Genomic DNA, 25,649 nt, shown 5'->3' with positions numbered 1-25,649 from the left:
AACCAAGGAGGACATGTTTTGGTTCACGGGACTAGATGCACCACCATCCCAAATTTTATGGCGTGGCAATATGCGCGACGCAGGTGGGATCCCTCTATAAATAGACAGTGATACCCTAGCCCGTATGCCAGAAACTACTGAAGTTTGATTGCTCAACAATCACTTGCCATCCAGCAGGACAACCAGAAAGAGCAGTTTGGGTGGCACAACCAGCAAGTTTTTGAATAACATGGCGTGCTGGTATTAATACAGAACTCTCTCTCTCCCTGAGGGATCAAGAGCAAAAAACTGATTAACGAAAATTTTACTGGTATTATGACCTTAAATAAGCTGCCGGATGCACTGGACTGACAAAGTGAATGAAACCAGACATAAATTTTCCAATCGAATGGACGTCATGAAAATGTTTCTACTGTGGGGATGCATGTGACCAAAGTACAGGTTCTTGTTCATAAACAACACGAAGTCTAACGCTGCAGGTAGGATGAAATAAGGAAAACTTTCTTTCATATAAGGTTCCAGAACTGGTGAAAGAATTTGCAAAATATTTTTATAAACACTTTGTTTCAATGGCTTTAGTTTCAACATCATACGCCAAAGTTTAAAAGGTACGAATCAAAGTCCTCTGTATACAACAAAATACTTGACCTCTGCAGCTGGTCCACAAAATATGAATAAAGCGCTGGATAAACAAAGTTTTGGGTTTTGGAAATCTTGCGCTACACAGACGTCATAGTAAAGGACACCATCACTTCGTTTTTTCATGGGTTTCCTGGCAAAACGTCTTGACTCTAGCAGATATGCTCCATGTGATATTAGCTACCGTCACAGAGTATTTTGGTTCAGACATTTGTAAAGTGAGTTTAAGGTCAACGGATTATATTTGTACATCCTAGTCCCAGCGTTGGCCGACCACCTTCGACAATTTCTACTTGGATGTATCAAGAAATAATAAACTAAACCTTCATTACACTCTGATGGCATGTGCATCACTCAGTAAACTCATACACAAGCCCATTTTGGGGTTTCCATTGAAAGCTGACACCCCAATATTATCAATAACAATATTAACAATAACAATATTATCAATAACAATATAGTCTGTAAAAGTTACTGCGATATTGGCCTGAGAGTGCAGACGGAATCGGTTCGACGGTGCATCCGACGACCGTGTTTGGCAAAATACCTGTTAAAAAGCTTGACAAACCGTTTTCTACTGAAGTTTGTGCACATAATGAACGTTGTTTTAGGTGAATTGCTATTCCGCACAGTCCTTTGCATTGAGTTTGTCGCCAGCGGATATCACCATTAACTTTCAAAAGATGACATTTTAAATCTAGGACGAAAATATTTATATCTCAAATGAATGGCGCCATTCCTGGAGACAGTAGATAAGGAATGGGTTTTTGATAAACCAAAGAAATTGTTATTGTTCGAAAGTTTTGTGGTGATAAACTTATTGTTTCAATGAGTCCGTCCGTGGAAAATCACCTATACAGTGTAGTTTTAGGCATCCTGTAAGACTGTATAGTAAAGTTCAACCAGTTTTCAACTTTTAGTTCGAAATCACCTCATCCATGTGCCAGGTTAGTTTCAAAGAATGATTTCTACGGTGCTGTCAATCGCAACAAAGAGCCCCCCTTAGGCTCCACTGACTGGACTACTGGGGGTCGATTTATTACTGTCCTTGCCCCTTAAGCTTGTACAAATACTCCAAGGAATCTAATGCTAGGAATCTGTTTAGCACAGTTATTTAGCCCTCGAAAAATTTGCCTACCACATTTTCTCACATTGGATTGATCTGTTGGCTTGGCAGCGCACACATACCCAATATTACCGATACGATATATATACGATTTATACGATATATATGTAGAACGACATGCTTCTGGTTTTGGCTCCAACAACAGATGAAAAAAGCTTACTTTACTTGCGTTTCTTTCAAATAGACTACTACAGAACACATCCATACTTTACGTAAGACAGAAACAATTATTTTGAATCCGGTTTTGCAAAATAAGATAAATATTCCAGCATTATTACAGGGAATTGTGATAAGCCCTTTTGAAAGAGACTTCCCACTTAACACTTGGGGTCAACAGGAAAATATCTACTTGTGGACACCAAGGTTAGTAGTTGTGATCAACCACATTTTTTCCATGTAAACACATTTTCGCTGAGAAGACTTGCTTATTTTTTCATAGCGTTCTTTGACGTACCACACAACAAACGCTAACTGCGGCATAAAACTATTTTTATCAAAGATTATATCGCTGAGAAATTTTTGGTTATTGTGTCGTGTTCGTTTTCCGAAGAGCAAATCATCAAATCAAGATTACATCAAACTCAGAAGCTCCGTTGTGTCCGTACAAACAATGTTAGCGTGAGTTATCCTGCGTAACGATGAATTAATAAATTGTTGACATTTCTAACCTGTAAGCCACTTAATATGCCCTAATGTGGTCAATCCAAACTTATTACCGGTGAAACGTTTGTGTGTGACACGTTTGGTGGAGATTCAAATGAAAGCTATCCTCAGAAACAGAATCTCGTCACTCAACGCTTCAAACACCGGGATAGTTTTCCCAAGCACCCGGCCAACCATAATCAACTAAGTGCTGCTGCATGAATTGTGACAGCAACAATCCTATTCATCAGTAATATGGAAATAAAAGTGTGCAGATTAGGAAAAAACTGAGGTCATTGTTATAATATCTCTCTGCCTAGTGTTGCGGATGATTCTGGAAGGTTTGTGAGTTTTCTGGTCACGTGATCCGTCCCTAGGGTGCAAAATATTAAACAGTTTTCTACAGACAAACTGCGAAACTATCGAGATGCCGTAGAGGCAATGACCTTAAAAATGCATTAATTGGCTAAAGCCAATACGTGAACCGCATTTTAGAACGTGATGCTACCAAAGGGAGAGTGTTCGTTCATCCATAAGTCCCACTGATAACATATGGGTACTAATTATGACAGTGATGCAACCACAGTTGTGCGTCACTGGACACACAGGGCGTTTACGATTAACACCAAGCAACACAGAGCGGTTAACCAAGGTAAAAGGTCGTTCTTGATTACTCAGACACCGGACAGTCTTATTTAATTTATCTGCTGTGCAGTCACTACTATTTTCACTGAAAACCGGAATAAACAGAGCTGTAACTCTTTCAGTTTCTTCAAACTCAGTTTGGTAATAACTTATCAAGTTGAAAAAAGACACATCTGGTAAGCTGCGCAATAGAAATAACGAAAAACACCTGTTTGGTGTTTGATACGGGATGGAGCACACTGCAATAATTACCTCAGCTCCAGTCAGGTCTGCAAATTCATGGCTGCGTTCGACAAATAACAAACTGAATTGTTGACAGTAGTAGCAAGATACGCGATTTAAGGACTTATTAGTTAGCTCTTGATAAAGGCCATGCGTGACTGCAGAGATGGCGGTCAATGAAACTCTGATACCAACTTTCTTCTTCCTCCATCTATACACCTCAAATTTGATAAGCCTTGTAGTTTGGGCCTACCGCTACGGAGTTGTAAGGTAGTTTATTGTTTGCTCATCCTAACGGTTGCTTCCCAACGTTCTTACCAGTTTCGTCAGACACCTCAAGCACCAACTATGGTCATTATTGCATTAGTGACATGGCTAGAAATAGACAGTTTCAAGCGGACCAGCTCATTTTGCACCAATAAGGGCGGTCAAGATGCGTTAAGCTTCCTTGTAAATTGGGTCAGTACAACCACAAAACCTGTCAAGACTCACACGGAAACGTTTTAAGAAAGTAGTCAATTGTTGTTTGCTGCGCGCCAACAGGCTAGTAAACTCGAGTGCGTGACAGTAATCTATATGGAAAAGAATTTCGGCTGAGGATCACTAGCTACATCGTTTTGTACTTTATTTTTAGGGTAAACTCTCTAGAAGTTACTCAACTGCCAACATTTTACATCAGAATATAAAATCACACCATTCTGTAAAGTTCGCCGCGTTCATGAAAATTACCGCAAATGTTTTACAGGTATATGATAAAAAATTAGCCATGAAGGATCAAGCAGACATCCGTGAAGGATTTATACATCCACAGTTGCCAACACGAGGGTGAGGTTTCGAAGAAGTCCAGTAGTTGCCACATTGTAAAATACTAAACCATCCATTCATCAATGTGGCGTTAGGAGATGCTATTTTGCTACTTTTGTGCGCATAAGTTACGCTACAGAGAACTGTATCCGATATGCAATTTACATAAATCTGGGATTCAGATGCGGACTTTGTTTCGTGAAGCAGTTCCATATAACTGAACATCTATCTCACCTAGATTAGTTATTTTTAGAAAGGGGCTGAATCTACTACTGTTTCAAGTTTATTTGATAAAAACATGTAGGTAGAAAAAATCCAAATGGCTGGCATAGCATAATGCTCTCACATTTTTGCTTTAAATTAAGTGCAAATAAAGAAAGGTGAATGCCTCTGAGGAGCATACGGACTTCTTACGTCGTGATGAGACAATATATTTTATTATGGTTCAACAACTTTTGTACATTTGTAGCCTATATAACAATACACACGAGGTTCTTGTCAAGCCTTCACCTTTGAGTGCTAGAGGTTCGGTAGGCACATTTATAGGTAGTTAAGTTGGCATCATCCAACGATCTGAAAACCACAATTTCAACCATGTCTACCAGTAACCAAATGCTGACTCAGTTACGTCATTATGGGTAAAAAAGAACTTGGTATATCTTGAATTGAAATTTTCATGTACAATAATGGAGACAAAAATATAGCCTAATAGGAGTGTGACCAAATCACCTGCACCTTCTTGAGTCGCCGAGTAAGTTTTCGAAAGTCACATTCAGGAATTTACGCATCAACTACAGCTCCCAAGGTCTGTTTTTTTATTCATACAATTCGCAGACTATTTCTTATCCCTAGTATACCACTTTTTTAGCGCCTGAGTGAAATTGCCGTCTAATCTACTGTAACAGTGACACAATGCTAGATAGCAGGCAGAATTTAGCCGCCGATCAATTGCACGCACACATCCTAAAAGAGTAGCATCCGTAGTTCAGTAAGCCGTTCCTTTCCATCCTTAGGCATCTATCGTTTTGTTTAAACCATCAGTGTCGGCTTTTTTGTTGTGAATACCAAACGCTTTCCTAGGCACACTGGCCCCATTCCGGAGCCAGTACACCAGTGATGAGCACACATGTAAATGACTATCAGCCACAAAGACAAGCCAGTTGCAACATCAGCCTGGTTGTCTTATGTAGCGGATCCAGTGGGTAAATTCATACTGATTCCGTCGGTTTGGTCCTCACTGTTTTCCATATTTTATTCACTCACTTGCTTCAAATTATTCATGCCGGTCCCACGAAGGGAATGCGGGTGAAGACTCACTTGATTTTAGAACAAGGTCTAGGGCCGGATAAAATGCTCAAGATACAGAATGTTTCCATCACACAAGATAAAAATGAGCTTTTACTCCAAAAAAGATGTAATTCGACAGTTGTTCATGAAATATCGTCACGGTGATTAAATAACTTGCAAGTCTGAATAAAAACCTACATCTAAATAGGAATTTTCAGTTTCCTGAAGATGGATAACAGCAATGAGAAGAACTACACCACAGCTGAATAAAAAATGTCCAATTTTATAGGCAAGCGAAAGTCATCACTGAGAGCGCTCTGGTTTCTCTGACTTTGAATTATCATATTCACATGTATGGTCAAAACATTCATCGTTTACAGGTTTATTAGTGTCTTTAGATGTACGTTCACTAACTCCATTTTAAACAACCAGTTGGGTGTGGCAAACTCCATTGCACACTCATGACTTATTTCTGCTTGCGACCACAGAGACTACTGACTTTAAGTACAAGAAACTCTAAGTGGTTCTTTTGAAGCGGCCGGATATGTTAAAAGACAAAAGATTTGTTGTATGTTGTGATACTGCGGCAAAAAAAAGTGTGTCGCAAGTTTCTAGTTCAAATTTGGGCTGATTATAAAATTCCAGAGAATAGAGTACAACTACTTTCCAATTACAATTGAGTGCATCTTTCAAGGCTATTTGTATCTGATTTTGAATATTCCAATTCAATCAGGTTGGATACCATAAGATTCTCTGTAATGAAAATGAAAGATATGGATCAGTCCACAGAACGGGCCTTTATCACGCCCTTCTTCTAAGAAAAGGACGCAACGTTACTGAAGTAGCCTAACAAAATCCTGATTGTGTTATTGGAAATGTCCTGCTGATTTACAACATGGTTTTCCATAGGTGGTGTCTTTAAAATGGTCTCTATGGTCTGTGCACCTTCTGAAGAGTAAGCCCCTTGATTCGGTGTAGCATGATGATACTGTCAAAATACCCCAGTTTTGCTTGCTGGCGCATATGGCGAAGGTAGCTGGTCATTTGGCGAAATTTGGAATGCCATAAGATCGAGTGAGCTTGTCCGTCACATGTTAGCAAACACCTAGAATAAGCCGCCACCGGACCTGACACAGGTGGCAGCTGTAAAGTAAACTTGCTCCAGCTAGATGAGATCTAAGACATCGCTTTACAAAATGCAACTAATGGGTGATGATCTGAATGTTGGTATGTTTCATAAGCTTTATGTATACTTTCACGGCATGGATTGTAGTCCACATGGATATACAAGGAATGGTACAAAATCTTTATATATGTAAATGATTCCATATAGAAGACATGCGTTTTTACAGAACAATTTTTCTTGCAAACTTATCAATGGAAAGGCCCTTCTATAAACCGGATGGTATAAGCAATATTCTTTCTCATAGTTGCTCATTTTCGGCTTCATTTCCAGACTGCTTAGCTGCAACTTATTGGCCTTAATTTATTCCTGTTTAGTCGCCAGGAAGGTCTTCAGTGTTTTCTTCTTTCTATTTTCATCTTTCAACCTGATCTTATTCGAAACCACCTGACCGAAACTCTGCAGACGTTAAGTCCAATGTAAGAAACGTATGTGTTCTGTGTCATCAGTATAGGATTTTTTCTTTCAACAGATAATTCATTGGAAAGTTGGTTTGTTTTCCGATTGTCTGAATGTTAACGTAAAACTAGCGCTTGTTTATTGGTAGCCATACAGTTGACGTAGCATAGCATATTAAATTGAAACTAAAGTTTATCTGGATTGTTCTGGCAGAAAGGTTTTGTACCTAAGCAAATGGCACACAAGATCCGGAGTTTCACCACCCTTTCAAAGTATAAATATCCTGGCAAAACAAAACGTTCACTTTTGGATGCTGAGCTTGTTAAGTGTCCTTACCCTCCCGATCAATTGTTTTCTCACTTTTTGTTCCATATTTGTCAGTATGCTAGGCAGGCCATAGTGGGCCGCGTGTAAAAAATGACGTAGCCATTACCGCAAGGTTGCATTTTTTGCGTATAGGTATGGCACGTTATCAAAATTTCAGAGAAAATTTGCTTAGGGTGTATTTTTCCAGCAGGTTAACTCCAGAACTAGGAGATGGGGCATTTGCAAGTGACGAAACTGGGAAATGATCATCTAAGAAGACAGTAAAATACTAAATTCTCAACTTTCGTGGGCATTATTCTATTCACTCCTAGGCGTACCTTGGTCTGCACATTTTCCCCGATAACTGACATTAGTTAGGCGACAACACTTAAAAATTTATTTTGTGGCAAGAGATGTTTCAGAATGCATTATTTTGTAATTCAGCGTGCAGGATGATCGTCTTGTGGTAGACTTCACACCACTGGATGGAGCAGCTACTATGACAGTGCTGTTGACTACTGTGTCGTTGTTATATCACTCAGGCAATTATGTACATTTACACTTTTCATGCGCAGGGATGCTTTGTGTCAAAACATAAAACGCAGCTTAAAAATTTGGCGCAGAATAAAAATATTTGAAGAAATATATACGTGACGTAACTTAGATTTTCACCTGATAGGTTCGCGATGGATATAAAAGAGAGACATGAAGCCTGCCAATTTTCAGATGACTCAGAGTCAGGTTATGCAACTGTTTCTCACTTTGAAATCCTCTCATTCTCAATTTGCAGTCTGTTAATTGCAATTTTTTTCCAAAATAACGTCACTAATCCAATAGAAAAAACTGTGGTCAACGTTTTGCTGACCAAGCAAAAATGCGTTTTTTCTCCTGGCAAAATTTTCCTCCAACAGTTTTAACAATAGTTATGCACCGTTGTGTTTGGTTTCAGATCGCTCAGGCCCTATTCGTTGGCCAATGTCCGTGTGCCGAAAAACTGCACTGCTGCTACGTCAAAAGTTGTGGCCATGCTACGTGAAAACTAGCAAAAACAATGTGCCTGTCTTTAGTTGGCCCCACTTGGAAATTCAGAAGTCAACTTAGTGCTGGAGACCTATTGTATTGGCCAGAAGCGACCACGTTTGTTCTTCCTGGAATGAGCTAATAAGGGTTTTCTGGTTCAAAAACTTGATGGATAGTAGCATAAAACAATAAAACAATAGGATAAATCCAATGTATGGCATTAGTCATAACTAGCGTGGTCATTGAACGGAAATAATATCATAACTATAGCACTTGCATCATGTCTTTTACTATCAAAGATGGCAGCTTATGTGTTAACACAACGCATTGGATTCTCCTTGTTGCCGATTCAGGCAAGGATTGTATCACCACACCAATTTAATGCTATGTCATGAAGTTATTCTCTGAGAGCACCGTCGTTAGAAAGCCTTATTAGAGTATCGTCTGTGCAAAAGTTCCAGTGGATGGAATTTCGAAGTCATTATGGAGGCTTCGTCGCATCAAAAGTGTTGAGGTGCGCAGTGTTGTGCAGGATGGTTATGTTGTTTTATCCGCTTTTAATTTTGTTGATTGCTGATCATGAACATTTGCCACCAAAACGAAAGCTCTGTCCATATATGTTCTTGTTCTCTTCCACCAAAAAACCAAATCCCATGCCCTGTTTTGTCGGCGTTCGAAACTTCGTAATTCTACCAAGGCGCACAATCTTATCTAGCCTTTTTCCTTAAGGTCGCCTTTGTTTTTCCGCCAATATTGTCTTTAACAGCATGCCAGAAGTCGTTCAAACATATGTCCATAAATAGTAAAACTAAACTGGTTACCAGGACTACTAGGCGTGAAAATGTGGTTCAGTACACGTACAGATTTAATAGAATATAACGTGAACATAGGAGGGAAAAATCAGGATTAGCAAAAAATAAAGTTTAGACGTTGTGAATACAGGTTTTCGTGCTCTCTGGCTAACGCAATCTGCCTCCTAGACATTAGTTAATCACCCAATACCTAAAACGCTGTGGACATGGTTTTTGGTGTTTTTAGAGAGCTCCAAGCGTTTGATCCAGATAGCACGGTCTTAAATTAGGTTTTGAACAGATTTCCGAGCACTAAATCGAAGAATGGTAAGTTTCGAGGAGTGGCTTGCCGCACGGGTAAACAGTGGCGTTGTCTGGATTAACTCGCACTAGATTATAGTGACCTGTACTTGCCCATGAAAGATTCACACGTGCTGGGCCACGTGACTGCTTGCTTGAAACTCAGAGCACTGTCTCAATAAGTCGTGAGCCCTTATCAGTAACATCTGATCGTCACAGCAGCTGTGATATTCCGTTAAGTTCTGAGCTTAATATCATGGTGAAAAAAAGCCAGAGAGGGCCAGATCACCTGTTCAGAACCTTACAGGAAGAATATTTTAGCCGGCTTCATTTACAAGTGTGCTGTATCGCCAGAAATTGATATGAGAGCAAAGTTGAGAACTGTTCAATCAGAGAATTCATATGATCCTTGGCGGTACCATTGTTCTCCTTTGAAAGACGAAAAACGAACCGCAACGGGTGGAAACAACTATAGTTGTTTCCATATATATATAGTGGCAAGGCCGTTACAGATAAAATCGTCTTCTAAAGTCAGTTAGTAACAGACGATCCTAATCAATTTATCGGGGAGCAAAATAAATATCACAATCACCACAAACTTTGGGTTCTTCATCTTTGTGACCTATGAGGAAGTCACTGAATAAAAATGTCACCTTATGTTGGTTTATGTGCGGTGCAAATGTTTTAAAGTGTTTGTTTCGGTCACATTTTTGTATTTGCTCAAGATATAACGGTTTAGTATGCAATCTCCCGTGACTTACACGGTTATTGTATGCACGCATTGTGAGTATGATAACCAATGTTCCATCCAGCGACAATGTATAACTATGCAATCGCAACTGAGATATTTATCGAGCAGGTCCAATTTTTATGAGGCAAACCAAGGGAAGATAGTTTACAGGGTTCGGGTACTAGAATCAGGTGAGGGTCTGGAACCAGCATTTGGTTCTCGAGTAAATTTTCATTAGATTTCACGGGATTCACGGTGGTTGATTACGGCACATGTTACTTAAGATAGTTTATTATCAACTCACCACTCAAGATATCAGCAGACTTTCCGCCTGCTGTGCTCGAAAAAGTGACAGATTTCTTCTCGGTGGTTGGTGTAAATATTCCCTCACTGTGAAATGGGTTGCTTTCATAGATCTCACGAACAATGTCAGAGTGAATATCTTCACAAGCTTCATTTGTGAATCCGTCATCCGATTCGCTCGCTTTCTTCTTTGGCGCAATGGACCCGCTATTTCTGCGCAACATCCTTCGGAAATCGACGAGTCAAATAACAAAGTTAAATAACCGCCGCTGAAGGTCACAACCTAAACACGAGCATTCTAGCTAATTAAAATGCTTCATTAGGTTAAAAATTCACAGGTCAATTTGAAGCCAAGACCCTTCGCCCTCTGAATTCCATTCCTCGGGTTTCTAAACACGGATTAATGTCCCAGCGGGCTTCTTGAGGATCTGCCAAAGTGAGCACTTTAGGCTTGACCTTCAAAAAATCTCGGAAGCTTGCCTTCTTCACAAGGTTTACGCAGGCTGCAGGCCATACGTCGGAGAGCCAGAAAGAAGATGAGGTACTTTATGCGCAGAAATTTAGAAGCACATTTAAACCGTTAAGGGCTCCGTGATATAGGCCAAAAGGTGGCGTGAGTTCTCACACGTGTTTCAAGCGTGACACGGGGCCGGGTCTTTTAGAGATTCCGAAGTAGCTAAAACCGCTTCGCCCCGCTTTTCTCATTCATCACCCTTTCCTATTCCAGTGGTTCCTCGCCATCCTCATGTTCTTCTTCTCAGATTGCTCCTTGGTTCATTTCTCACACAGGTTTCTTTCACGCAATTTTAAGCTTTCCGTATTCATTATTCATGTCTCTTTGCTTTCCACCGTTGTACCTGGAAATGTTTTTTCACGATTCCTCTACAGACTGAAACACTGACGTTGTAGATAAGATCCCTTCGACAATGTAGGGAATGTTCCATAGTTCCAATGAGGCCAAAGGAATTTGGACCCCAGGAGTATCTTCAAAAAATCTTGAGATGACTGCAGGAGATTCCGCCATCAGGCGGCTGTTTCCATCTCGCGTTACATCGTCTTTATCAAGAGGAAGCGATGGCTGTGATAGAAGTTATTGCTAAGACTAGGTGAGACGGCATAACGTGATTCCATAGCCCTGTGAATTTCCTTATTTTCGCCCGTAAACAGAATTAGCTTGCGTGAAAAGAGTCACCGTTTTGGATCCTTTTCTTGACGTATGGACCAACCAGAACATCTGAGTTTTTACTGAGGTGACCACTCTACAAATCTCAGCAAGTTGCGTCTGAAAATCATATTAAAATGGGTAGACAGACCGGTGCAATTGGTAGAGGGAAGTCACCTGTAATAGGTTTCTTGAGGAACAGTTAGTTCTAATGCATGGAGCCATTTGAGCGCTGCTTGTAAACTAACTGAATATGTCGGCCAGGCAAAACTGAATTGCAGCGCAGCACGGGGGTGGTTGGTTCGGAGAGGAGTGTCCAGTGCATCAAAGCAAACTCGTGTCAGAGTCGGTTGAGCCAGGCTGAAGGTTTATTCGTAGTTAAAAGTAAAGCTTTCGTTAGGTGAGATGGGACCACCCATAATAGGAAAAGAATAGCCGGGAATATGCCATCGGATGGTGCATGACGGTGAGTCAGTTTCATTGTACTAAAGTACTTAGGTTTTTGAACAGCTTTGTAACGGACGTCTAGTTTGTGGTGATTCGACAAAGGGTTAATGCAGGGGCTTAATGTAGGCAGATTCAAGTTGATATAGGATTACAGATAATTTTGTTTCCGGTGAAGATACATTTAGGCGTAAATTTGGAACTGGACAGAGTGAGCAGCGGTTATACTAGACCTTCGGAGCATCCACGGTCTAAGATTAAGGATTAAGGAAAGAAGAGAATTGGATAAGATCATTAGAGCATGGCAAGTATGTAGTGGGGCTAAAAGTGGCTCTCACTGATAGAAAAAATCTGAAGGGAGATGTTAGCCAGCCAAATTTGGCTACGGCTTTGACTAGTTGGGTTAAAGGCATGGGACAGTCTAATCTTGGTCCTCGGGTTTTTAAGGTATAATTGGTTTGCAAATACGGTGGTACTATCTAGCTAATGTGTGTTTCTCATCGTTCTCAAAACTTATGAAACGTCATCCTGGATGCATAAATTCATCCTGATAGCATTACAAAGGTCAGAACTACTGAGCTTTTATGTCTGTGTGAGTAAGGTGAATGGTTTTATAAAGTGCGGCCATCACTTGTTAATTCCAGGGCTTCATTCACTCGGGGTAAAATAGTGTCATTCAGCGTGACTAACACCATTTTGCTGTGGTACCATTAAAAACAGGGCTGGAACTATGGGGTGCATTGTGAAAGTGTATTTTATTCAGCGCCAGTTCGTCAGCGCTCACTCAGAAACCACAAGACGCACGCACGGGATACCATGCTTTCCTCACTTGAAGTCATCAGGTTTGATTCTCATAGGAATGGGCCTAATACACACTCTGTCCAGGATAAATTTTGCTTGACAGGTAATGCTGAGCGTGAAGAGCAGTAAACCAAATATCTGAATTAAGCCAATCAACAGTAACTCAACATTTCGAACGCAGAGAAATTACTGAGCAATAAGTTCAATTTGGCCGTTGGAACGGCGTTATCCTGCCGCCCTGTAGTGTAAATCCAGGGCCGTTCTGACGCTGACAGGCTCTTTTGAGAACAGTTTTTAATCTTGTGCAAACAGCATCCGTCTTTTTTCATCAGTACTCGGTGTGGTTTTGCCAGACGGTATGCCACCCACAAGTTGGGGATAAACAATATTATAATTGTAATCTTCTATTCCGCTTCTGGTTTAGCTGCATGAGGAAGACACAATGCAAGCGCTCAGACAGCTGGCAACAACGTTACAAAGAAAAACATAAGGTGCCTATTATGTCTACAGGCTGGAATAAAATAGCTTATCAGAGATATATACATGATATTTAGCAAGCTAGGATAAACATCTAATGCCGCTGCATGCAATTACCCTATCTAAATCTACCCTTGGTGTGACCAGAAAAGTGGTGATTAAGTTCCTGTTTGGATACCGGGTAAAATCCGTGAGTAAGCACTGCCTGGTGGTGACCTCTGGGTCATTGTCATCCCTGCTAACGATATCCTCTCCAGACAGAGGAATGCTACCCACATTATGGGTGAAGTATGTAGTGGGGCTAAAAGTGGCTCTCACTGATAGAAAAAATCTGAAGGGAGATGTTAGCCAGCCAAATTTGGCTACGGCTTTGACTAGTTGGGTTAAAGGCATGGGACACCTACGGCTTTAGTTGGGTTAAAGTCATGGGACAGTCTAATCTTGGTCCTCGGGTTTTTAAGGTATAATTGGTTTGCAAATACGGTGGTACTATCTAGCTAATGTGTGTTTCTCATCGTTCTCAAAACTTATGAAACGTCATCCTGGATGCATAAATTCATCCTGATAGCATTACAAAGGTCAGAACTACTGAGCTTTTATGTCTGTGTGAGTAAGGTGAATGGTTTTATAAAGTGCGGCCATCACTTGTTAATTCCAGGGCTTCATTCACTCGGGGTAAAATAGTGTCATTCAGCGTGACTAACACCATTTTGCTGTGGTACCATTAAAAACAGGGCTGGAACTATGGGGTGCATTGTGAAAGTGTATTTTATTCAGCGCCAGTTCGTCAGCGCTCACTCAGAAACCACAAGACGCACGCACGGGATACCATGCTTTCCTCACTTGAAGTCATCAGGTTTGATTCTCATAGGAATGGGCCTAATACACACTCTGTCCAGGATAAATTTTGCTTGACAGGTAATGCTGAGCGTGAAGAGCAGTAAACCAAATATCTGAATTAAGCCAATCAACAGTAACTCAACATTTCGAACGCAGAGAAATTACTGAGCAATAAGTTCAATTTGGCCGTTGGAACGGCGTTATCCTGCCGCCCTGTAGTGTAAATCCAGGGCCGTTCTGACGCTGACAGGCTCTTTTGAGAACAGTTTTTAATCTTGTGCAAACAGCATCCGTCTTTTTTCATCAGTACTCGGTGTGGTTTTGCCAGACGGTATGCCACCCACAAGTTGGGGATAAACAATATTATAATTGTAATCTTCTATTCCGCTTCTGGTTTAGCTGCATGAGGAAGACACAATGCAAGCGCTCAGACAGCTGGCAACAACGTTACAAAGAAAAACATAAGGTGCCTATTATGTCTACAGGCTGGAATAAAATAGCTTATCAGAGATATATACATGATATTTAGCAAGCTAGGATAAACATCTAATGCCGCTGCATGCAATTACCCTATCTAAATCTACCCTTGGTGTGACCAGAAAAGTGGTGATTAAGTTCCTGTTTGGATACCGGGTAAAATCCGTGAGTAAGCACTGCCTGGTGGTGACCTCTGGGTCATTGTCATCCCTGCTAACGATATCCTCTCCAGACAGAGGAATGCTACCCACATTATGGGTGCGAGGACATTATGGTGAAAAACATAAAGTTAGGGCACGCCAGCACCACACGGAGTCTCGTCGGTCAGCGTTATGCCTCAGCGGGAGTGTGACATTAGGACCCGAATAGAGTGTTGTAATAAGGCCGTCGTTTTCGGAGGTTTCGGGTCAATTTCTCGCATTTTTCAGTGCCTTCAGCTGCACAAGTCCGCAAACAACCATGTGGCTTGCGACCTAAAATACCCGTACTCTTACTTGAGCAGCAGTCGGAAGAAACGGATTAATAATAAAATACGTGGGAGCATTCAGACTCGAATGACCTTAGCGTTGGCCGCGGGAACCAGAGTTTGTGGTTGTCGTTCATTTGTATTTTACTGTCTGTTCAACACCATATAGCTTCCATCCCTTTGTTGGATAGAGCACCCAGCAATAATTCTGCAATATCGTTGTTGGGGGGCGCCAAAGAGACTTATTAGGGCTTTTCGGACAGGTTTTTGTCGATTTCGCCTTACGGGAAACCGAATAAACTAAAACTACACCTTTTTGAAATAAAACACATCATTTTTAAGGTTCCTTTCTATGAATTTTTACTAAATGTGGCGCGGTTGATGCGGCACCTACTCAGTGTCGCCATCCACACTACGTGAGAACATCAGTGATTTGCTACACATAAAATTGTCAGTTTATTCCGGTGAATACTTATGCGGGAAGGAAAAATAGGGCAGGGAGACTTGCCTAGGGTTACTCTACCTTGAAAGACCAAACTGCTTACACCCGCACCCCACTGTACACTAACCATCATACGGTATGAATGGCAATGGCATTCATTGGATGCCTTGTACTTTACTGTCTCCGGCTAAACAGCGGAAGGCTTATTTGAATCCACTCTTCAAAGGCAAACTTCACAAATAGCACAAAAATCTTTTTGCAGCATTCTTTATCAAGTTCCACAGTGTAATATCCATGTCCAGGTTCCCCACTCTGAAAGGGCACGGAAAACAGAGCTCACCCCTCAGGTAGTAACACGGCTAGTGTAATAACTAGACTCTCCACCCTCATTTACACTGTCGGATGCATTCTTTGAGGACAATTCCATGCGTTTCACCAACAGCCGTCTACTGCTTATCTTATTCCGAACTTGCCGATTTCAGTCGACTTCAGCTGTAGCTCTGAGACATCGGTAGTACGACGCCTGAAGATATCTTACATGGTCTTCTCAAAATCCCGGCGTTGTACAACAATACACCCACTGTTGTGTTCTGGTACATGCGTCCCAGCGATGCGCTCGCCTGATGGCTTCGGTGATGTTCTTTGGGTCTTCACTGTCAGTGCAGTGACTGTGTTCCCACTAATGCAACCTCAGGGATAAGCGTGTAGCTCATAATCTCCACCATTACCTCCTTGACTTTCAATGGAATGTTGCAAGTGCTGTACATCAAGCAGCATCATTCTGCTACGTGCACTCTTGTCACGTGGTTCAAGCGCTATCACCTTCAAAAAACGGTTGTGGACTGCTGTCCGTTGATGCCTTCTTACTACCATGAACCCCGGTTTGGATAGCCGCTTGATTGTCACGTGGTTCAAGCGCTATGACCTTCAAAAAAACGGTTGTGGACCACTGTCCGTTGATGCCTTCTTACTAACATGAACCCCGGTTTGGATAGCCGCTTGATCACCCGGTTCGCTTGACCAATCCAGAAAAGTAAATGGACGTGCGAGCCAGCTGCTCTCTTGATCAATGTCGAGTACAAGCGGTCAAAAGTGTCACTAAGATTGCATATCATCTTTCAAGGGTGAGTGAGGAACAACCAATGTAATCCGTCTCGACAAAAACGGTTATTCCATTGGCAGTTATATGGTCCCGTTACGTTTGGAGCTGGTTTTCCTAATAAAAACGAACCACGCAAATGCTTATTTGTGGTTCAGTGAACCTCAGTCGTTGAGATCAAGCTTTCTCTTTCGTTTTACCTCCAAGTAGCGCACCCGTGTGCGTAGACACACAAACGCTTCGTTCCAAGAAAACTTTGCAACCCCGTTCAGCCTCCTCCTCTGCTGCAAATTACTGACCATCCTGATGCTTATTTGTTTATTACTCTTATAGTGTTGCTTTGACTTTACACACTATTTGCATTTTGTCCGCCCAAATGACCCTGAGCAAATACCCTTTACGCTGCAGTTGCGGTGACTCTACCCGCCTTCACCTCAAACCAATTTTCCGGGATGAGAGAGTTATTTGTTACCACTCGCATCAGCCAGGGTTTCCTTTCTTTTTTGGCTATCAGTGAATTGTAAAAAATGGACCAGGTGCTCAAGGTTGCTTAAGTTTTGTAACGGATGAAACATTAAGTTCAGAAGTGTTAAGGTTTGTTCTATAACACACGACATTCTTTCTTATCCTGTGATTATCATTTCCAGCTGTATTTCAGTCACAGCATCTCCCCTGGTAAGTTTCGAGACATTTCACCTTTGTCACCAAATTTCTGCATTCAGATTGCACTGATTTGGTCGTACCAATATTGAGGCCCCCTTGTATTGTACGCCGCCTATGTTCACATAGATGCCCATCATGCAGCAACTTTACTAACTTGAAACGGTGTAGTTTCGGAATTTTTTCGGCCGCACAACGACCGACTCCTTGTGAATGACATAAAAACTGGCCGTTAGCCTTGGATTTATTCTGCTTGTGTTGAACGTGCAGCAGTTTTATAGTTTTAACATTTTTTTCTTAGTGTTTTAGAAATATTTTCCAGGAAATATGCATAAATTACGATGGACTTGAGTCAAGATAAAAAGCAGTCGACAAAAGCTCTGCTTTGTTTTTTCTGTATGCAAAAACCTGTCTCCACTTTCCAAGATCGAGGCAACCCCCACGTCATTGGATGATTGTTCCTGGTCTGCATATATCCAGCCGTGACGAACTAATTTGCCGACGCTGCTTAAGCTCACCCAAATGTCGCACGAAGGCTGGCTCCTTCGGTTATGATACTGGTGAGCAGGAATTCGAGCAAACAAGCAGATATTCCTGGAAGCCAACTCTCCCGGACCGGGAAATGTCAGATACGTAGGACGACTCTTTTAGTTTTGCCAGCATTCTATATCCACCGGATGCTTTAATGCCCTTGGTCCTTCTGTTTCCCCAAGTATTATTTACGTTGTTTATATGACCGAATAGACGTAATGTGGTCGCGGCCAACTGAAACCCACTAGGCGGGGGCAGGCCAATGGGAGTTTTCAACCTCAATCACACGAAATATATTCTGATAACCCTGCAGCGAGTGAATGACCATAGTGACGCATATTTGTATACCGTTTGCAAATATGAAAGGCGGTCCTTCATTTGAATGCATCTAATCCAGGTACTAGTTGATCAACGCTGCGCATGTTTTAAGGCATAAATTTTGGCGAAACTTAGAGATGCCATATTTTTGGCTTACGCGTCAAATAGTCAGCAAGTAGGGAAACCCTAACCATTATTGCATCGGAGCCAGATATACAAGTGTACAATTAAAAGCAGCCGTTTGAAACAAGTCAGGTGAATGAAGAAGTTTATCTGAGAGCTCCTAACGACGGAGCAGGGAAGGGGATGACACAAGGCTAGGTATACAAAAACCACTGCATCATGCTGCTAGGTGTGCGTTTAGAGAGGAAATGAAAAGGTAGTGTAGCACTGTTTTGTTCAGGTTACGGCGCGCGAATATACCGGGAGTCTCAAGGACATGATAAATCTTATTCCTTTGCACAGTTTGAATGGGCGTGAGTCCCGCATAGTACCATAGGAAATTACCGCAGTGAATTAAGGTCCCAATGCTCTAGGCTGGGTACTGCGGAAACGTCGTGGGAAAGCGAACAGGGAGCAACTTGTGGCTGATTGGAGTTTTCTTCAACTCAACCTGTGATGGAGACCGGAGGTATTTGGCTAGCAAATACGGTGGCGGCGATACTGCTAAGAAGAAATTTATATGCTGATTTGGTGAAACTACAAAGAAGCACACCAGCGCAAAGCATTTCATGCGACTTTCCAGAAGCAAGGAATAAACTAAATATGATTGTAGGGGCTATTGGAGCAACAGTTTACAGTGGGTGGCTGACGGAGTAAACGCGTTGTCAAAAGGTCATCTTGGAACTGGTGGGTGAGTAACTGGGGGCATAATGAGGGAATTTTGGGATTTAAGTCAAGTTAAATCTTATACTAGTGGAAGAGTTTGATCGCCAGATAAATAGGCTAGCTACGGATGGAATTGAGGAAACGTTGTTATTGTGCGGCAGGAAGAAGGTACAGTCCGGCATGCTATCTCGAGTGACAACATGGTGACCGGTTGTGCACAGGGGAGCTTAACGTCGTTTCAAAAATGCGAGTGCTTATACAAGTGTGTGGGCTGTTCTGACATGTTTGAATGATTGACCTGGTCAAGATCGTTTGACTTGTTCAAGCTGACCGCAAAGCTAGGTTGTTTGGCTGTTGCGGAGAAAGTAGACAATCCCTGTTGGTCAAGAATCCTTGTTGATTGCCACCTAAGACGATTGTGCTCAGATAGACATTGGTAAGCGGGGTCTTGCTGAATATTTCGAGGTTTTTATCGGCAGAAAGATGTCGCCGGGAAGGAACGGATATCGCCCACGAGGGCGTTTAGTATTTTATAATTTGAGTCTCATTAACCATGACACAAAAGGATATACATCGCCGTTAGATGCTTTTTGTTGCTGAATATAAGTTGTGTAGTAGTGCCTAAGGATTAATTTCCGGAAGAAAAGCTACAGAGAGCAAGAACGTCCAGCCAAATTAGTTGAATTTTGGAAGCTAACGATCAAATCGGCGATGGAGTAGACCTAACAAAATTGTTGGGTAGTCGGCTAAGCTTTGGAAGTACGTTACATCAAACACCTAGTAAAATGTGTGCAGGAGGCTTAAAGAACGACACTGTGTTCAGTTGGCCCAAGAGTTTGACTGGTGAGCCCGGTGGGTTAAGTGCCTACCAATGAGAACAGTGAGGAAATCCATGACATTTTACCTTTTGCTAGCTCACAGTGTTTTGGTTCTGGACTTTTTCAGTGGTCATTTATGTTTTTTGAGGCCGTACAAAACGAGATAAAGAATTTGGTGTGCTAATTTGGTAGAGGTAGCGAATTCCCCTTGCATTTGCGGAGGAAAAGAGGTCGCCACAGCTCCAGTGGCTTGAAACGAGAGAACGGCTGATAGGATGTACATCGGGGGAAAATAAAATGAACGCTTGCAAGACTATTTAAGCCGCAACCTATTATAGGACAAGGAACGGTACGGTGAAGTTGGTCAAGCTGGTGTATACGAACTGCAGGCTCGTGTACTCACTAAAGATCCATTCTTTGGTAATAAATCCACTGCAGGTTCTCTGGGGGGGTTCAAAAAGTTTCAACTAAGCATAGTCAGTTTAAATTCTACCCTGTGGGTTGTTTTATTAAATAGGTAGACGCTGGCCAGAAATCCTCATGTCGTTATTAGATGTGTCACTCTACAGCCCAGTTTTCGGCCATGAACACCTGTGTTCATCATACAAGCATGCGGGTGGTCCGGAGTTTATTGAAATCGTACTGCAAAACGGTATATTTATCAACAAGTTGTTGAATTTCTTACAAATTAAAATGAGGAAATAAAGGAATTTGGGTAGATTTGGATGCTGATAGAGGGGATGCCTGGGTGTACGCTTGCAGTATCTCAAGATTACGTCAGCTCTTCGGAGTTACAGGTGAATATTGTGGAGAGTTTTAGATTACCCATGAAAAAGGAAGTATAAACCTCAGGGCCATAAGGAAGAATTTATGAAGCATGTGGATAGAAGAAGGAAGATTTGTCAACCAATGAATTTTTTTGACTGTGTGAATAGGAGTTGTGTTAATGAAGGATTGTGTAGCCGAAATGAAAACAGCGGAGAGATAATGCGCCAGTGAAAGCATTGGTAAATATTACAGGGTTCTTAGGCTTGTCCACATCAGTCTTAATAGTATTACATCCTTTATCCGGGCGAGTGGTGTGAGTGGTTTTGTGCAGTTTGCTGCCGTAGCCGGGGTGAATTCGGAAGGACTGGGAGTAAGTTACCGAGAACTCGATTAAGAAGGCTCTGGGTTTCAGTGGTGTGGCGACTAATGTTCTGGCCTCAGGTTTTAATTGAGGCAAAAAAACGAAATGGGTTTAAGTCACTGGGCTTATGACGCAATAGTTTGCTGAATACTCCTCGCAAATCCTACGATGCTGGTTGAACAGGGCCCACCTCTGTTAGACCCGATGGAAATTCTACTGGAATGGTGGGAGCAGACTTCATGGACGGTGATTGTATGGCTCAGCTACGGAGTTTGTGTTAATGAGGATTGTGTAGCCGAAATGAAAACAGCGGAGAGATAATGCGCCAGTGAAAGCATTGGTAAATATTACAGGGTTCTTAGGCTTGTCCACATCAGTCTTAATAGTATTACATCCTTTATCCGGGCGAGTGGTGTGAGTGGTTTTGTGCAGTTTGCTGCCGTAGCCGGGGTGAATTCGGAAGGACTGGGAGTAAGTTACCGAGAACTCGATTAAGAAGGCTCTGGGTTTCAGTGGTGTGGCGACTAATGTTCTGGCCTCAGGTTTTAATTGAGGCAAAAAAACGAAATGGGTTTAAGTCACTGGGCTTATGACGCAATAGTTTGCTGAATACTCCTCGCAAATCCTACGATGCTGGTTGAACAGGGCCCACCTCTGTTAGACCCGATGGAAATTCTACTGGAATGGTGGGAGCAGACTTCATGGACGGTGATTGTATGGCTCAGCTACGGAGTTTGAGAGCGACAAGAGATATTGGGCTGTGGAAAGGATTTACACAGTTTGAAGACAATTAATGACGTCGTGGCATTTAGGCAAGCAGAATTTCCAGGGTCAGCGCAGATATTCGGGGGTCCCTCTAGATGAGTTATAAGCTACGTCATTTTTACTACTCGGAATTTCTGAGCTGGAAACAGAAGTTATGCAATCTAAGTTGTGGATGAAACTATCTATGCAGGTGCAACTTAGCGATCATTATGTTGATGATAAGGCATTTTTGGTGCATTCAGGCAAAATTCAGTATGCTATATAATACACTGGGGCCAACAACATTGCTTGGGTTGATCAACATCTAGGTAAGCACCTTATTAAGGGCTGAAATCTTTTCGGCTTTTATGAATGGCGTTTTGCCTCAAGGTTTTGAGGACCTGCTAATGACTGGATGGTTTGAAGGAACCATAGCCATGTTCTACTTGCTCATGCGGGGGCTGAACCTAGCCCGTATTTGTGAACAATTTGAGAAAGTCGAGTGGGGGCGTTGCACAATGGAACAGAAGACAAGTAGATATCAGTGAGCGCTATAAACATTCTCAGGCTGATTGCAACGTTCTTTTAACCTGCTCTGAATAAAATGCGTACCAGCTGGAAGTTTATTTGAGCAAGTTAAGTAAACAATCATATGGAGTCATGCCCAATTAGCCAGCCAGCAGGCGGAGGCAAGCGTATAATATTTAAAGACCAAATGAACGGCGCCCAAATAATTGCTGTAGTGCAATCCATCAATAAATTACGGTAATATATACACAAAATATGCATATAAAAATACAACTCAAGTGTCAAATTATGGGCGCTTTTGCTCAAATTGCTGCAGCGATTGGTGCAAGAGGACGAAAAACCTCAAGGGATCATTAAGAAGCCATAAATGCAGCATACAATCATTAAGCATCAAACCAACTTGAGCTGAACTATCAAAAACTCACTGACATCCTGCAAATGAGAGTGATTTCCCGGAAACTGATATTTTTGCGCTTGCAACGTCACAGTTCAAATATCATTGCCTAATGCGCTTTCCTGTGATTTGCTAATTGTTCTGCGATTTGCTTAGGAAAGCGATTTTTCTAGGTTGACCAATTCCACAGTTTATTAAGCAAGGGTCAATTAAATAGGGAAAGTCTGGAAAGTCTGGCTCGCTCAAAATGGACAGATGTTGCAAGTAATTCCAAAGCTACGATAATTTGTGAAAGCCACTACAGCCTACAATGCAATCTTTGATAAAATATTTGCGGCATTTCCGTGTCCACATTTGTGTTTAAAATCCTATTTCCAAATTCGTGGACGCACAAAAAGGTGTCCTTGCACAAAACAAAACGGTATTCTGGTGGTCAGCACGAAGGAAAGCTCAATAAATTCTGATAAATCTTACGAGGTTGAAAGCATTTGATTTGACTCGATGTAAAACCTATGGCAGTCCACCAACTGGATGAAGGTCGCAGGTGTTGCCACACTTTGTCACTTTTGACCGTAGACCGCGTTTTTTTCAGCCAACGCTTAGTATCACCCTAGGTTCCATCCGGCCGTATGAACTGGTGGCGAGGTCTTTCAAATAAAATGCTGCTTCTCAATAGGCCATGCCAAGTAAATTGATTTTATATCACGGGCTTCTCAGTATAACGCCAACAATAAATCCAACCAGAAATCGGCGAGGACCAAGTTGTTAAAATTTTTCCGACGTGGTTCTTGTCGCCCATACTTCATAGCCTGATAAACCAAGCGTGCATGTACACACTTCTCCGGCTCCACAAAGACCAGAATTCTTTTAAGAAGCAAGTTACATCGATGCAGCTTTTAGCTGCAGTTTGTCTGACACCGAGTTAATCTGTTGCCGCAGGCTACTGGAAGGTGATGAGAGCGCTCAAAGACGAGTGTAAGGGGTATTGCTGGTCCCAGTTTATTAAAATCTGATAACGAGTAGGACCTTGCTATATTAAGGATTGAGGTTTCTTGCTCCCCGGAACGGTGTGGCGCTGTGGATACTAAAAACAAGCGAATAGAAGCGAGCCATATTTCCTAGTCGGGAGAGCGCGTCTACTTAACGGAATGCGTGCAATCCGTCTGGCAACAAATGGGGGGCGTGTTGGATCAGAAACTAAGCTAGCTAACGTATTTGAATTGAAACCTTGTAATTTATAATCTGGTGATATAAACATTCTTGTGTTCATGGTTCTGGATGTTTCGGAGAAGGAAAGATCCATGAAAAATCGCCAGACAGAGAAGATTTAGAACTCGGCCGCTGGTCTCCGGGATCTTCCTTAGACCCACATGTGGTTGATATACAGCCAGCAAAACGTGGATCGTTTCTGAGTCGCCGGGAGGCTTGAGCGCTAAATTCTTGGCCCATCGGCTTCATCTGTGCACAGCGGTTAAGTGTACATCCGAAAGTTAATCTACCTGTACAGTAGTATGTGTGGCAATTAATGGCGACGAGAATGCCGGTTTAGCCAGCTGATGGACTTTGTTCCAAGAGGGAGCCTTGTGAGCGGTGGTGCAGTCCTTAAGTGCCTATGGAACCGCTACCGTTACACACTGAATGCCAGATGAAATGTAGCCATATGGATGTTTCACATCTAGAAATTCATAGAGTTGAAAAAAATGATCTCCACCCCTCAGCCTCGAGAGCAGTGTTCCAATAAGTAATTCACCACTCGATAAATACGATAGCTGAAGTTTCACAAGAGCGGTCTGGCGACGGAACTACCCCTGACAGTTGTGTGAACCTTCTATTTATATCATGGTTAAGTGCTGACTACTCGGTGGCAGCAGGAGCTCCACAATATCAATGTGGACTTGGGAGGGGCGGTCGGTGTAGGGTTAGGAAGCACTTACGCTGAAATTTGCAACCCCGGTAGTGAAAACAAGTTGGCGCCTAGTGCCGGAAGTTTTTTGGTCATTGGAAATAAAAAAACATAAAAAACCAGGTGCATCAATTCTCAAATCTCACGGCAAGCTGGGCTGTACAGGGTGGCAAAGACTGAGCAACGGAACGATAGAAGATGGACAAAGGACGGTAAGGCTGGCAGAACATTGTGCAAAATGGCTTCTTCCAGTGATCAGCGGACTCCCCTTGATGAGGGGGAAGAGTGGCGATGCGGATTCACTCATGCATTCTACACCTAGGCAGTTTTTGCTGTGCCTAGACACGAGGTTGTACAGGTGTTTGTGGCTCTAGCAGAAAGAGCGCATCACCAAATAGAGTGAAATCGTCCGAGCTATGAAGCCTACATGTCAAACTGAAGTATGGTTTAAGTGATGAGACTTCTTCTTAGCCAAAGGCAAAGCTAGACAAACTAGCTCATCTTTGGTAGAAACGTTGCAGTCACGATGATCAAGGAATTATCGGAAATGCTCAGTACGAAGCTACACCACTAACGGCTCGTGGTCAAGCCTGAAGGCTTTCGGAGAAATAAGCAGACATGGTCTGACTGTATCTGACGTATTGATGAAGTACACCGCCAAATGCTGCATCAGACGTGTCTGTAGAGGGTGATAACGAGTAAGCCCAAGCATGATGGCCGAGGTTAATGGAATTTGCCGCGATCAGCACTACCAGTGTAACGGTGATACTACCGATTCCTTCCCACATCACTTTCCTGAATGATGTCCAATTACGGGTCATATTCTAGAATCATTTTGAATGAAATTAAGACGAGCATAGGCGTAAAATGACCGACCCTGTCAAAGTAAAAAAATAGCAACAAACACCATACCAACGCGTGTCGTTTAACTTTGAGACAATGGAATAAATATGCGAAAGTGGCTCGAAATTACACCAGAATGGCTGGAAGTTTCCAACCCTTGGGGCAGGGAAAAGAGCCTGACGCTTTAGCATGCCATAATGGATTGTGTTTCACCAATGCCTTTCCCAAACATATACTGGTGTAACAGTGATATTACTGATCGGGAGGCACGCGAGTAGTATGTGTTGTTCGTAGAATTTCGCTTTGCGTCGATTGAAAAATGGAATTCTGTTGCGGAATTCGCGGGGC

General features: G+C 42.2%; 2 protein-coding genes across 2 annotated transcripts in view; one reads left to right on the top strand and one right to left on the bottom strand.

Annotated features, from left to right (window-relative positions):
* T265_04192 (hypothetical protein) overlaps window positions 1-25,649 on the top strand; it is a gene marked incomplete at both ends in the record, with an annotated part of 126,651 nt that overhangs the window by 84,902 nt on the left and 16,100 nt on the right. The gene's annotated exons all lie outside the window — the stretch shown is intronic.
* Window positions 11,269-25,649, bottom strand: part of T265_04190 (hypothetical protein) — a gene marked incomplete at both ends in the record, with an annotated part of 43,746 nt that continues 29,365 nt past the window's right edge. Inside the window, one exon of the mRNA XM_009168872.1 lies at window positions 11,269-11,475. Within this exon, the coding sequence (XP_009167136.1) occupies window positions 11,269-11,475 (207 nt within the window). The remainder of the gene's footprint in view (window positions 11,476-25,649) is intronic.

This window comes from Opisthorchis viverrini (assembly GCF_000715545.1).
Source record: "Opisthorchis viverrini unplaced genomic scaffold opera_v5_66, whole genome shotgun sequence".
Classification (NCBI taxonomy): Eukaryota; Metazoa; Platyhelminthes; class Trematoda; order Opisthorchiida; family Opisthorchiidae; genus Opisthorchis; species Opisthorchis viverrini.
This window is presented reverse-complemented; position numbering and strand designations above follow the sequence as displayed.